This window comes from Bombina bombina, chromosome 1 (genome assembly GCF_027579735.1).
Source record: "Bombina bombina isolate aBomBom1 chromosome 1, aBomBom1.pri, whole genome shotgun sequence".
Classification (NCBI taxonomy): Eukaryota; Metazoa; Chordata; class Amphibia; order Anura; family Bombinatoridae; genus Bombina; species Bombina bombina.
Genome location: NC_069499.1, coordinates 1,553,969,605 through 1,553,985,089, shown reverse-complemented (window position 1 = coordinate 1,553,985,089; position 15,485 = coordinate 1,553,969,605). Strand labels below are relative to the sequence as shown.

At 40.1% G+C, this 15,485-nt stretch overlaps 1 protein-coding gene across 1 annotated transcript in view; it reads left to right on the top strand.

Moving 5' to 3' along the window:
- Positions 1–15,485, top strand: part of EVPL (envoplakin) — a 113,587-nt gene that overhangs the window by 85,918 nt on the left and 12,184 nt on the right. Inside the window, exons 14-18 of the mRNA XM_053709211.1 lie at positions 4,352–4,557; positions 12,983–13,161; positions 13,299–13,437; positions 14,656–14,849; positions 15,256–15,406. Of these exons, the coding sequence (XP_053565186.1) occupies positions 4,352–4,557; positions 12,983–13,161; positions 13,299–13,437; positions 14,656–14,849; positions 15,256–15,406 (869 nt within the window). The remainder of the gene's footprint in view (positions 1–4,351; positions 4,558–12,982; positions 13,162–13,298; positions 13,438–14,655; positions 14,850–15,255; positions 15,407–15,485) is intronic.

The window sequence follows — 15,485 nt, the reverse complement described above, 5'->3', positions numbered from 1 at the left end:
TATTAAAGTAATTGTAAACTTTGTCCATGTAATCCACAGTATATAAAATTATTGCTAAAACCAGGGGCACTTTCATTCATTAAAATATTTAAAGACGTTTCCTTTGTAAAGTAATTACCATTTATTGATTGTAAAAATCGTGCCGTTCCTCCGCCCACATCTCATACTTTATTTTTGTCTTAGATGACAAATCCGGCTTCATCCAATTGCTGCGTGCCCCACGAGCTGGATGCTAAAGAGGGCATGCAACGATTGGATAAAGCCAAATACATCATCTAAGACAAAAATAAAGTATGAGATGCAGGCCGAGGAACGGATTGATGTTTACGATCAATTAATGGTAATCATTTTACAAGGGAAGCGTCTTTAAATATTAAAATGAATGAAAGTGCCCCTGGTTTTATCAATAATTTTATACACTGTGGATTACATGGACAAAGTTTGCAATCACTTTAACTTAAATAGACTATATAACTGAGGCCACGTGTCAGTTGAGTGATGTAACTACCTATAAGTATCAGGCAATCCTACTAATCTACAGGGAGTGCAGAATTATTAGGCAAGTTGTATTTTTGAGGATTAATTTTATTATTGAACAACAACCATGTTCTCAATGAACCCAAAAACCTCATTAATATCAAAGCTGAATAGTTTTGGAAGTAGTTTTTAGTTTGTTTTTAGTTATAGCTATTTTAGGGGGATATCTGTGTGTGCAGGTGACTATTACTGTGCATAATTATTAGGCAACTTAACAAAAAACAAATATATACCCATTTCAATTATTTATTTTTACCAGTGAAACCAATATAACATCTCAACATTCACAAATATACATTTCTGACATTCAAAAACAAAACAAAAACAAATCAGTGACCAATATAGCCACCTTTCTTTGCAAGGACACTCAAAAGCCTGCCATCCATGGATTCTGTCAGTGTTTTGATCTGTTCACCATCAACATTGCGTGCAGCAGCAACCACAGCCTCCCAGACACTGTTCAGAGAGGTGTACTGTTTTCCCTCCTTGTAAATCTCACATTTGATGATGGACCACAGGTTCTCAATGGGGTTCAGATCAGGTGAACAAGGAGGCCATGTCATTAGATTTTCTTCTTTTATACCCTTTCTTGCCAGCCACGCTGTGGAGTACTTGGACGTGTGTGATGGAGCATTGTCCTGCATGAAAATCATGTTTTTCTTGAAGGATGCAGACTTCTTCCTGTACCACTGCTTGAAGAAGGTGTCTTCCAGAAACTGGCAGTAGGACTGGGAGTTGAGCTTGACTCCATCCTCAACCCGAAAAGGCCCCACAAGCTCATCTTTGATGATACCAGCCCAAACCAGTACTCCACCTCCACCTTGCTGGCGTCTGAGTCGGACTGGAGCTCTCTGCCCTTTACCAATCCAGCCACGGGCCCATCCATCTGGCCCATCAAGACTCACTCTCATTTCATCAGTCCATAAAACCTTAGAAAAATCAGTCTTGAGATATTTCTTGGCCCAGTCTTGACGTTTCAGCTTGTGTGTCTTGTTCAGTGGTGGTCGTCTTTCAGCCTTTCTTACCTTGGCCATGTCTCTGAGTATTGCACACCTTGTGCTTTTGGGCACTCCAGTGATGTTGCAGCTCTGAAATATGGCCAAACTGGTGGCAAGTGGCATCTTGGCAGCTGCACGCTTGACTTTTCTCAGTTCATGGGCAGTTATTTTGCGCCTTGGTTTTTCCACACGCTTCTTGCGACCCTGTTGACTATTTTGAATGAAACGCTTGATTGTTCGATGATCACGCTTCAGAAGCTTTGCAATTTTAATAGTGCTGCATCCCTCTGCAAGATATCTCACTATTTTTGACTTTTCTGAGCCTGTCAAGTCCTTCTTTTGACCCATTTTGCCAAAGGAAAGGAAGTTGCCTAATAATTATGCACACCTGATATAGGGTGTTGATGTCATTAGACCACACCCCTTCTCATTACAGAGATGCACATCACCTAATATGCTTAATTGGTAGTAGGCTTTCGAGCCTATACAGCTTGGAGTAAGACAACATGCATAAAGAGGATGATGTGGTCAAAATACTCATTTGCCTAATAATTCTGCACTCCTTGTATTTTATCTATTGTTAAATGGTGTGATAACTATAGATAGGTTATAGTGGAGGCGGTTTCCTGTTATTCATGTATACTCCTTGTTTTGTGCCAACAATTCCTACGTTATTTTTTGGATGGGGGACTATATCCAAAGAACAAGAAAAGGTCTTTCTTTGTGAAGTTGTGGAGTTCCTACTCATCCACAATTATTTTATGTTTGATAGTGAATACTTTCTTTAGTGTTGTGGCACTGCGATGGGTGCTAAATTTGTGCCATCATTTGCAAACTTATATGTGGGTTGGTGGGAACTACACCACATGTATGATCCTGTGAACAGCTTTATGGAGAATATTGTCATCTATATTCATTTTATAGATTATTTCATTTTTGCTGTTAAGGTAACTTTTGATTTGGATATCTTTTTGAGATTCCAGAATGTTAATTAAATAAAATTCGAAGTTCACTAGGGCCATTCAAGGCAAATCTGTTGATTTCTTCGGACCTCCATTTGGAAAGAATAATAGAGGGTGAAGAAGAGGGGTTTATTAGAACTAGTACACATAGGAAACCACTAGCCGGGAATACTATATTACATGCTCGCTCTTGTCATCCTGAGCATTTAATTAGATCAATTACTAAAATCCACCTTTTGCAAATTAGAAGAAGTACTAATTCAGAGTCTGTATTTAATGCTCAAGTGGAAGAGTTGATTCAGATGTCTAAGAGAGGTTATAATTAAAACAATCTTTACCAAACTTTAGAAGAAGTCAAACAAGGACATATTGTTGAACCTAAGCAGTCATTTACATTACACAACGGGCAATAATCTTCAAAGTTAGCTCCTAGTCTGGTTACCAGTATTATAAAGGTTGGTAATACATGGTTAACCACTAAAGGCCGTTTTAAGTGTGGCGGTATAGGAACTGTCAAACAAGTAGCTACCGGTACATTTGCACAGGATCTACTTTCACTAGTAGGATCACAGGTGAAGAGTATGGGGTAGATTTAACAAGTGCCGGGCGGACATGATTCACTGTAGAGAATCATCTCTACTTAACATTGCTAAATGCCGACAGCATATGCTGTCAGCATTTAACATTGCACAAGCATTTCTTGTAGAATGCTTGTGCACGGCTGCCACCTGCATATTCGCGGCCAATCGGCCTCTATTAGGGAGTGTCAATCATCCTGATCGTATTGGATCGAGATGATTTCAGTCCGCCACCTAAAAGGTGGGGGACAAGTTAAGGAGCAGCGGTCTTATGGCCGCTGCTTCTTAACTAACGTTTTAGGTGAGTTCCGAAACTTTGGGCGAAGAAAGCAGCATCCCCTGCTTGTTAAATGAACCCCACTGAGTTGAAATTTTATTCTAATTGTGGTAGAGTTTTGTAGTATATTTGTTTGAATGCAGGTTATGCTACATGCAGTATGTTGGTCGAACGACAAGAGCCTTGAGGTCTAGGGTTGGAGAACATCTCCGTGACATCAAGACATTTAATACAAAATTGTCAGTTGCACAACACTTGACCAATGTACCACATTTAATGGTGTCTGTTATAGAGTAATATTACCACCTAGAGGTGGCAATAAATACAAGATGTTAAATAAGAGAGCACGTTTGTGGATTTATAAATTATAGACCAGGAGCCCAAATGGTAGCAATCAAGAATGGGACATTAGTTACTGTATTCCATTCAACAATATTCAAAGCAGGACTGTATTATTTTGTATGACCTGTTTTTTTTCCATAAGATTCACATTTTAATATAAACGTAACATTTTAATTTTTATATTATTTTACCTTAATTGTATATATATACAGTATATATATATATATAAGCTGCAAAATTTCTGATTTGCGTCATTCTCTTAATATCCTTTGTTTAAAAGCATAAATAAATAGGCTTAGTAGCTGCTGATTGGTGGCTACACATTAACCTATGTACATTGCTATTTCTTCATCAAAGGATATCTAAAGAATGAAAAAAAATTACATAATAGAGGTACATTGGAATGTAGTTTAAAATTGTATTCTCTATCTGAATCATGAAAGAAAAATGTTGGGTTTCATGTCCCTTTATTGTTTATTTAATAAGTTTTAAATAAGTTTATTTGTTTTGAAGACATCTATTTGAGTGCGGCAACCTTTTTCCAAATATATGTAGATCTTAATTTTATAAATGCACTAGTACGCCCCTCTAAAAACCATATTACTGTGTAGAGTTCAGAATTCATAGTGAGTACATCTATATTTTCTGTCTGGGCAGCATCGGTAAACAGTGCTCCAGCGCCGCCCGTTAGGACTTCCAGTGTTCCTCCAGAGGACCCACAAAGCACTCAGATCCTGGACAAGCTAAACAAAATATATGGAGATCTGCAAAACACTGAGCAGGAAATAGTTACAAGGGTTCGATCCCCAGTCAGCCGTGTCTCACCCACTGAGGACTTGACCGGGAGACTCAAGGAGCAAGAGGTAAGTGACAGAAGGTAGCCTGAGTTATGGGAGATTGGAACTGGCGAGAGATAGGACCAGATTGGGGGCGCGATGATTTAAAGCTCTCCGTTTTTGAGACATTGGAGTTTATTTATTATGGTGCGAGCGGATATGATCCAATATAGCATACACTGTCTGCATTTATCATTGCATCAGCAATTCTTGTGAACTGCTGGTGCAATGCCGCCCCCTGCAGATTTGCGGCCGCTAGCAGGGGGTGTCAATCAACCCGATCGTATTCAATTGGATTGATTTCTGTCCGCCGCCTCAGAGCAGGCGGACAGGTTATGGAGCAGCGGCCTTTAGGCTTGCCGGAAACAAGGGGCATCAAGTTCCCTACGAAGCTTGATAAATTGACCCCATGGTGTATGTCTGACAACTGACTATAAAGAAACACGGGCATCAAGCTCCATACGGACCTTGATAAATATGCCCCTACATCTAAGAAGTCTCATCAGTAATGTTAGGTCCCTCAAAGAATTTTAGGAAGGCAAATTTTAGCTTGAGAGTGGTTTATAGAGTGAGATATACCTCGATTACAACAAATATGTGGGGTATTTTCTCTTCATGCTGGTGAGTTTTTGATCATCGGACCCTAAGAGGGAATGATAACGAACAGGAATAAGGAACAAAGTAATTACTGAGATAGAGAGGGATAGAAAGAGCAGAGGAAAGGATGGGAGAGAGAGAGAGAGGATGGGAAGGAGGAAAAGGAAAAAGAGTATAGCTGAAGATTAATTGGGAAAAAAAAGTTGGGGCTTATTGTAGCGGTTGGGTTGCATTTAAGAAAAAAACTTGTGCACTAGTTCCCCTATATACGTTTAGGAATAGTGCATAAGTAACACACAAATATAAAATAATAAAAAAAATCTCAGGTGCTGGAAAATAGAAATGAAGATTAAAAAAAACAACAACAAAAAAACAACTTTAACTGAAATGTCAATAGAAACAATAGGCAGAGCTCAAACAATATTGTTCAAGAAAAATAAAATATATTTATTAAAACATATAGGGCCAGATTACAAGTGGAGCGCTAATTAACGCTCCGGCTCAAACTATTTGCGTGTGTCAGGGTTGTGCTCATATGAGTTGAAAGTAAACTGTTTTCACTTGCGCACTAACCTGACAAAGTTAGAATATCTTATGCGCGTTCACGTATATCCCCCATAGAAGTCAATAGAGAAAAAAAAAGTGGGAAAAAAACAAACACCTTACTCGTGTGCAAACCCCGATTGCATATTCTCATATCTTCTAACACGATATGAAAATTTCACATAGCAGAACATGTTCTATTTATTCATAAATACATATTTCTACATATATGTTTTTTTTTGTACATATGGGGTCGATTTATCAAGCCGCGTGGACAAGGGCACATATTCAGCGTTGCACACAAGCACTATTTTGCAATCACCTCTGATGAAGCGTGGGAGTACCCATGCGAAACATGTCAGGTGTTTGTCTGCTCATGTCTAAGTGGATGAAATAAACCCTTCAACTTTGATGCAAGATTACCGTGTTTGCAGTGATTTCTTCTTATACCTATTTTGCAGTCACGTGCAATCCAGCCCCCTTCCCGTACACAGTCAATCACGCGCGGGCAGGAGCGGTCAATGTCCCTGGTCGGACAAGACCGGGAGATTGAAATTCGCCACCTTAGACCGCTGCTTGTTAAATACGGACTGCAGGTTCTCTTGTGACCTGCAGTCGTAGGGGGTTGAAAGGCTGGCGAAGCCTTTGATAAATTGACCCATATATATATATATATATATATATATATATATATATATATATATATATATATATATATAGATATATACAGATATATATATATATATATATATATATATATAGGAATATCTATTTATAAATACTTAGAACATATTCTGCTATGTGCAGAACATTGGAATGTGAAATATTTACAGTAAATACACAGTATAACACTTTATTAAATATGAATATTGCATAAATATGATTTTTCATGTTTTCATCTACTTGACTGCAAAGGGCTCCAATGCACTTATATCTATGTCTATATACTGTATGTGTCCATATTTCTTTCTAATGACACAGTGAGTCCACGGATCATCATTAATTACTGTTGGGAATATCACTCCTGGCCAGCAGGAGGAGGCAAAGAGCACCACAGCAAAGCTGTTAAATATCACTCCCCTACCCACAATCCTCAAGTCATTCTCTTTGCCTACAGTGCAAGGAGGAGGTGAAGTTAAGGTGTCTGACTAGAAGTTTTTCTTCAATCAAGATTTTATTATTTTAAAGCAGAGTAGGTTTGCTTTGATATTTTCTGGGGTCTAGCCGTAGTCCACATCAGTCTTTTCAGTAGGGCAGTGGTGGCTTTTCAGCTCTTGGGAACTTGTGAGGTACAATCCTCACTGCAATTTCTCAAGAATTGCTGCCCTATCCAGAAAGCCTGAGTAAGCTTACTCAGATTCTTTCTTTTTCCACAGGTCCATCCATGTGAGGTAGGAGAGCCTCTCAAACCAAGTGAGCTGCCCTGCTGCCGGTCAGATGATTTTAAGGTAAGTGCCATACTTATTTTCTTAGATGGGAGAATATTGGCACTTCTGCGGCTAAGTGCTGCTTATATAAAATGAAGGGACGTTTAATTTTACCCTGTGGTGAAAGGGTTAATATTATCTGGCAGTTTGACAGGGCACTGTACTGGGGAGAAAATTTATTTTTATTGGAGGCTCTTTAAATGCAAGCTCCGGTTAAGAGATCTGTATTTTTATCACATAAGATAAAATTTAGTGTGCGTATCGGCTCTGTTATGCTGACGGTTCCTTTCATTTCTAAATAGGGGAGGATCCCTGTTAGGAGGTGGGTAATGCCGTTGGCGCGCTTTCAGGGGCTCTGTCGGCTGTTGAGAGTGACGCAGCTGTCAGCCCCAGCGTTAGTCTGCCATTGCGATCCGGATCGAATTGTTGGTTATATCGCTTCAGGTCAGGTAGGCACCTCTGCTAAGGTGTTTTGGTGCCTGATGAATAATTTAAGGGCTAATTTATGTACAATCCGGTAGGATTTACTTTACAGGACATTGCTACCCAGGTATCCTCTGAGGCATCTGAAGCATTGTCTTCCTTTCCCATATTACAGAATAAACGTAAAAGGAAACAAGGATTCAGTAAGTAAGGTTTCTGATCAGGTTGTGACTGCTGTTAGTGTTGCTTCTCAGAAGTCTGAGGATGAAGATACTTTGGTAGCATCTGAGGGTGAAATCTCAGATTCAGACAGCGTAATTCCTGCTTCTGATGCTGAAGTGGTATTCTTCAGATTTAAGCTAGAACACCTTTGCATGTTACTTAAGGAGGTTTTGGCTACCTTGGACGACTCTGATACGACTGTCGTAGTCAACCCTAAGAAATCTAGTAAGCTAAACAAGTACTTTGATGTTCCCTCCACAGTGGAGTGCTTCCCAGTTCCAGACCGTGCTACAGAGATTATTGCACATGAATGGTAGAGACCTGGTATTCCCTTTTCTCCATCTCCGATTTTCAAGAAAATGTTTCCAATAGCGGACTCTATTAAGGAGTCTTAGCAAACTGTCCCTAAGGTGGAAGGAGAAATTTCCACTTTGGCTAAGAGGACGACTATTCCCATAGAGGATAGTTGTTTTTTTAAGGACCCAATGGATAAGAAGTTGGAAGCATTGTTAAAGAAAATGTATGTTCACCAGGGTCTCCAATGACAGCCTGTGTTGTGTATTGCTACTGTCACCAGCGCTGCAGCTTACTGGTTTGATGCGTTGTCTGATTCTATTTGGACAGATACTCCTCTTGAGGAGATCCAAGACAGGATTAAGGCTCTCAAGTTAGCCAATTCCTTTATTACGGATGCTTCCTTACAGGTCATTAAGCTGGAGGCTAAGATATCTGCTTTTCCAGGTCTAGCGGGCAGAGCCCTATGGTTGAAATCCTGGTCTGCGGATGTTTCGTCTAAGTCCAAACTTTTGGCAATTCAATAGAAGGGTAAGACCTTGTTTGGGTCTGGTTTGGCTGAGATTATCTCAGACATAACAGGGGGGAAGGGTTCATTTCTTCCTCAAGATAAAAGGAATAAGCAGAAAGGACATCAGAGTAATTTTCGTTCCTTTAATAACTTTAGAGGTAAGCCTACCTCTCCCTCCTCCAAACAAGACCAAGCCAAGTCTTCCTGGAAACCTACCCAGTCCTGGAATAAGGGAAAACAATCTAAAAAGCCTTCAGCTGATGATTCCAAGTCAGCATGAAGGGTTGGCCCCCAATCCGGGAGCGGATCTTGTAGGGGCAGACTCTCTTTTTTCCCAGGCTTGGATAAGAGATTTACCGGATCCCTGGACGGTGGACATTGTCTCCCAGGGATAGAAAATAGACTTCAAATCTTTTCCTCCCAGAGGCAGGTTTCTCCTCTCCAGATTATCTGTAGACCAGATAAAAAGAGAGGCGTTCTTACATTGTGTCAAGGACCTTGCCACCCTGGGGGTAATAGTCCAGTTCCCTTTCAGGAAAGGGGTCTCGGATTTTACTCAAATCTGTTTGTAGTTCCCAAAAAGGAGGGAACTTTTCGACCAATCCTAGATCTAAAATGTTTAAACAAGTTTCTCAGAGTACCATCCTTCAAGATGGAGACTATAAGCTCCATTCTTCCCGTCGTACAAGAGGGTCAGTTCATGACAACCATAGACCTAAAGGATGCATACCTTCATGTTCCCATTCACAGGGACCATCACATGTTTCTGAGATTCGCCTTTTTGGTCAATCATTTCCAGTTCGTGGCTCTTCCATTCGGCCTTGCCACAGCTCCCAGAATTGTTTCAAAGGTTCTGGGGGCTCTTTTAGCTGTGCTTCGATCTCAGGGCATTGCAGTGGCACCTTATCTGGACGAGATTCTGTGTTCAGGCGCCATCTTTTCAACAAGCAGAATCTCATATGGAGATCTTGTCGTCTTTTCTTCGATCCCACGGATAGAAGGTGAATCGGAAAAAAAGTTCTCTGGTTCCAGCTACAAGGGTCATATTTTTGGGGACCATAATTCCCTGTTAATGAAGATTTTTCTGACGGAGGTCTGACGCTTGGCGGATGTGCCAGACGTGCAATCGTTTTGTCAGGCCTTAGATAGGATTCGGCCTGTGTTTAAACCTGTTACTCCTCCATGGAGTCTTAACCTTGTTCTTAAAGTTTTACAACAGGCTCCGTTTGAGCCTATGCATTATTTAGATGTTAAGATGTTATCTTGGAAAGTTTTGTTTCTTGTTGCTATTTCCTCTGCTCGGAGAGTTTCTGAACTCTCTGCTTTACAGTGTGATTCCCCTTATCTTACACTCTGATAAGCTGGTTCTGCGTACTAAGTTTGGTTTCCTGCCCAAGGTTGTTTCGGTCAAGAATATTAATCAGGAAATTGTTGTACCTTCTTTGTGTCCTAATCCTTCTTCTCACAAAAAAACGCTTGTTGCATAATCTGGATGTTGTGCGAGCGCAACATTTTTATTTGCAGGCAACTAAGGACTTTCGTCAGTCTTCTGCATTGTTTGTTTGTTTTTCTGGAAAACGCAAGGGTCAGAAAGCTACAGCTACTTCGCTTTCCCTTTGGCTGAAGAGCGTTATTCGCTTGGCATATGAGACTGCTGGACAGCAACCTCCTGAGAAAATCACAGCTCATTCCACAAGGGCTGTTTCTTCTTCTTGGGCCTTCAAAAATGAAGCTTCTGTGGAACAGATTTGCAAGGCTGCAACTTAGTCATCTTTGCACAATTTTTCCAAATTCTATAAATTCGATACTTTTGCCTCGGCTGAGGCTTCTTTTGGGAGAAAGGTTCTTCAAGCAGTGGTGACTTCTGTTTAGGTTACCTGTCTTGTCCCTCCCTTATCATCTGTGTCATCTGGCTTGGGTATTGATTCCCAACAGTAATTGATGATGATCCGTGGACTCACCATGTCATTAGAAAGAAAACAAAATTTATGCTTACCTGATGATAAATTTATTTATTTCTTGACACGGTGAGTCCAAGGCCAGCCCTGTATTTCAGACAGTTTCTTTTTATATAAACCTCAGGCACCTCTGCACCTTGTTTTACTTCCTTTCTCTCCTTTCCCTTTGGTCGAATGACTGGGGGATTGTGGGTAGGGGAGTTATATTTAACAGCTTTGCTGTGGTGCTCTTTGCCTCCTCCTGCTGGCCAGGAGTGATATTCCCAACAGTAATTGATGATGATCCGTGGTCTCACCATGTCAAGAAATAAATAAATTTATCAGGTAAGCATAAATTTTGTTTTATTTATGTGTTTATATGTGTATATATGTATGTAAATACATATATAAATACATATGTACACATATATACATATATATATATATCTACATGCAAATACATTTTTAACAATGTATTTTTGATGTGTTTTGTGCAACTTTTTTCTTTTGCGAAACAGTTAACCAGAGCTCTGAAGTTGCGGTAATCATGCTTGAGCGCAATCGTGTTTATTTTTAACTTGTAATACCAGTCCGACAAGCGCAAACACCCGTGATAAACTCTTCTCTATTTAAACTTCTTCACTGGGTAAACTTATTAGCAGCTATGGCTTTAACTACCACCTCTATGTGGATGATACCCAGATCTACCTTTCCACCCCTGCACTCTCTCCTTCTGTCAATTCTCACATCAGCGACTGCTTATCTGGCATTTCCTCCTGAATGGCCTCTCACCACCTAAAAATAAACATGTCCAAGACCGAACTACTTCTAATCCCCCCTCTAACTCTACTACAGTTTATAAATTTTCCATCACTGTTGGCGGCACCACTATCTCCCCATCACCCCAAATCCGCTGCCTCGGAGTCAAACTTGACTCAAATCTGTCCTTCATTCCCCACATCCAACTGCTCTCTTCATCCAGCCAAAACCACCTGCACAATATCTCCAAAATTTGTCCATTTCTGAGTGACGAAACTACTAAACTGCTTATCCACTCCCTGGTAATTTCCCGACTTGACTACTGCAATAACTTGCTAACTGGCCTCCCTCTCTCCCACCTCCTGTCCCCTTCAATCCATCCTAAATGCATCTGCAAGGCTAATTCACCTCTCTTGAAGCTCCGTTTCTGCTGCACCTCTCTGTGAGTCCCTTCACTGGCTCCCCATTCACAGCAGAATTAAATTAAAAATTCTCACCCTGATCTACAAAGCCCTCACCAATGCTGCCCCACCCTACCTGTCCTCACTCATCAACAAATATACTCCAGCCCGCCCCCTAAGATCCAACAATGACCTGCTTCTTGCGTCCTCTACCATCACTTCCTCTCATGCTAGACTACAGGACTTCTCTCGTGCGGCACCAATCCTCTGGAACGCACTTCCTCGAGCCTTCAGACTCTCCCCTAACCTCTCCTCCTTTAAAATGTTCCCTAAAGACCATTTTGTTCAGGGAAGCTTATCACCCAACTCATTAACAAATGAACTTCACTAACCTAACAGTTGCCCTCATCTCCCCACTAATATCATTCCCACCTTTGCAGTCCCCACCTCCTGTTTCCCATCCTCCTACTCATCTAGATTGTAAGTTCACACAGGAATAGGGCCCTCAATTCCCTCTGTATCTGTCTGTAAATTTTTTGTCTTTTATTGTATTGTTTCTCCGTTGTACTTTTATCCTTGTAGCCATAGGCAGCACTGCAGAATCTGTTGGCACTTTATAAATAAATAATAATAAATATAGATGTATATAAGCAATGTATATAAGCATGTACATATATATTTACAGGGAACACACAGTTCCCATAGACAGCAATGTAAAGGCACTTTTCAGTGTCATTTTTTTCTAACACCCCACACCCGCCAACTTTTGACCTCTTAAAACTGCCTCCAGCAATTATTAATTATAAAAAAAAGATGCTACATTTTTTTTATTTTAAAGGGCACACTACACTGGGGGACATTTAGAAAACTAAACAGAGGTCTGCCCTCTGGTTAATTTTGTGAGCTCTAAATGCTACCAGGAGCTCGCAGGAGCATTAACCAGTCACTTGTAATGGCTGTTTATTTATCGTGTGCCCGTCAACGGGCAAATTTGCCCATTTGCGGTCCCGCAATAAATTAGCACTCCACTTGTAATCTAGCCCAAGTGATAGTGAAAAACTTTGCAATGCATGATTAATTTTGACTGTTTTTAATGCACAAATTGGTTCCTATACAAAGAAACTCATATTCAATATTGCTGGCACCCAGGACCTGCCCTCCATTGATTTTAAAGTTATATGGATAATCAGAGTGAGGCTATGTAATGTGATTAGGGGACATTTTGGATACATTCATATATGAGAAAAAGAATGTGGGATTGGTGAGCATAGTAGAGAAAGAGAAAGGAAGGAAGAAAGAGAAAGACAAAAAAAATGAATGATGGTCATTGCTTTTCAGGGTGTTGCACGTCGTCTGCAGAGCATCGAATCCGTCAAGGACTCTGCTCAGCGGGAGTGCGAGAGCTACTTGTCCAAGAAGCCTTCAGGACCAACAGCATCCCAGCTCCCTACTACCCTGACAAACGTTAACAATAAGTACAAGGATGTGAAGGCTCTGACATCACTCTACGGAGAGGAGTATGAAGGGGGGGATGGGAATGGGGGTAAAAGGGCAAAGATTGTGTAATTCACCCACCACTTACATAATAGCAGTCACCCTTAGGTGCTCTAACATATAACCAATCTCCTTGTAACCCAAAACTCTCCCTCACCAGGGCTAAAGCTTCACTGAACCTGGAGAACCAGATAAAGAAAACAGGGGACTTTATCAGTTCATTTGAAAGATCCTTGGCACAAGATGGGCTACTGCCATCTTCACCAGACACCCTACAGAAACGGATGACCGAGGTTCAGGTGAGAGGTTGACATCTGCTGCTACTCACTGGGTAGGCAAGCGACAATTTATTGTATCCGAAACACTGAAAAGTGGTGCATTCACTTTCTTTTTTTGCTTTGCTTAAATGTTTAATATTACATACTGAGTAGATACAGAAATGTGCGTGGTATTTCACAGACACATTATAGAAACGATGACTATGCACAGGTAACAGTGTGAAATGTGTCAGTTCAGTCTGGCTCACTCTCTTGTATATGTTTTGATTAAAGGGACATTAAACCCAAATTTTTTTCTTTCATGATTCAGATAGAGAATTCCATTTTAAACAATTTTGTAATTTACTTCTTTTATCTAATTTGCTTCATTCTCTTGATATTCTTTCCTGAAAAGCATATCTAGATAGGCTCAGTAGCTTCTGATAGGTGGCTGCCTATAGATGCCTCATGTGATTGGCTCACCAATGTGCATTGATATTTCTTTAACAAACAATATCTAAAGATTGCAGCAAATTAGTTAATATAAGTAAATTGGAATGTTGTTTAAAATTGTATTCTCTATCTGAATCATGAAAGAAAAAAATTTGGGTTTAATGGCCCTTTAATAAAGTTTTCATTTTTCCTCCTGAGATCAACCATTCCTTTTTAATATGATTAACATTTGTCACAAGGTTTATGAGAGCTCACTGTAATTATGTGAGAGGGTTTAGCAAAATGACACTTGCAAAAATTAAATAACATTTATTATTTAATTTAGACAATTTAATAACTCACAATACAACCCATAATATAAATGTAAAAATAGACCAAAAAAAGTTATATTTAATTATAAGATATTTATGTTTTCTTTATGGGTAATACTTAATACTTTCCATACCTTAATATTCTAATACTTATATACACTAACATCTCGGAGAAAGGCTTGCATTGGATTGTGTTACAAGTGATAAACTGGATTAGTGACATTTCAGAGAATGAGGAATAAGAGCAGCTCCTAAGCAGATGACATATACAGGAGACACTATGGGTACTCTAGGAAGGTGCTAAGCCCATTCATTACTGCAGCACCCCCAAACCCTAGAGATGCCAGCGTTCATAAGCTTGCAATGAAGTCTGTTATGTGCCAATTTTGTCTAGGACTAGCCCTGAGAAGTCATGTGTTTGAGGTATTTAGGGTTAGTTTATCACAAGTTTTTTTTTCTGTTTTTCTGATCTTTATGACCATTTTCTTCCTTCTAGAAACTGAAAAAAGACCTTGTGGACAAACAAGACAACCTTCTGAAACTTAACCGCAGTTTGAAGGACACTGAGTTAGCATGCAACTACCTACAGAGCAACACTATGGAGCACAGCCCAGATCTGCCCCGGCAGCGTGTCCAAGTGCAGAAGCTCAATGACCGCTACCATGCCATTGCTGATCAACTTGATCAAAGGTGAGGATAAGTTAACTGGCTTGTAATGTCATGGGGGCTTGGTTGTGTGAACCTAAATTATTCTATTAGTCTATGAGTACAGCATGGCTTCTTAAGCCGAAACGCGTCAGACCGACTGCTACCTTGATGTATACTTTTATTTGGAAATAAACTGCAATAATTTTTAGCCTTCTGGTTGCTCTCTATTTTTCTACTAAATTTTTCTATGTACTTCAGATTCATATGGCAAATCTTCCATGCAATGTAGAGAGCTACATCTATGCTGAAAGATTAATAGGAAAATAGATTTTAAATGCATGCAAAGTATTCTAGATGAGTCAAGAGTGCAGGTTAGGCAGAAGGAGGGGCATAAGAACTTGGTGTGGCATCAGTTTTAGAGTGGCCTCTTGTTTTCCTCTCTTGTCAGGGAAAAGACGCTGAGAGATGCCAACTTGCCATATCAACAGTTTAAATCTACCAGTGACAGTCTAGAGGTCTGGCTTAACAACCTGCCAAAGGACCAGGTGACTTCAATGGACAGCCCGAGCCAGGTCAACTACAAGCTGCAGTCACAGAAGGTAAGAAGGGGTAAGGGTAAGGCTAGGAATGGGAGAAAGAAGCTAGACTATAATGACAACTACAAACTCAAGAACAGCT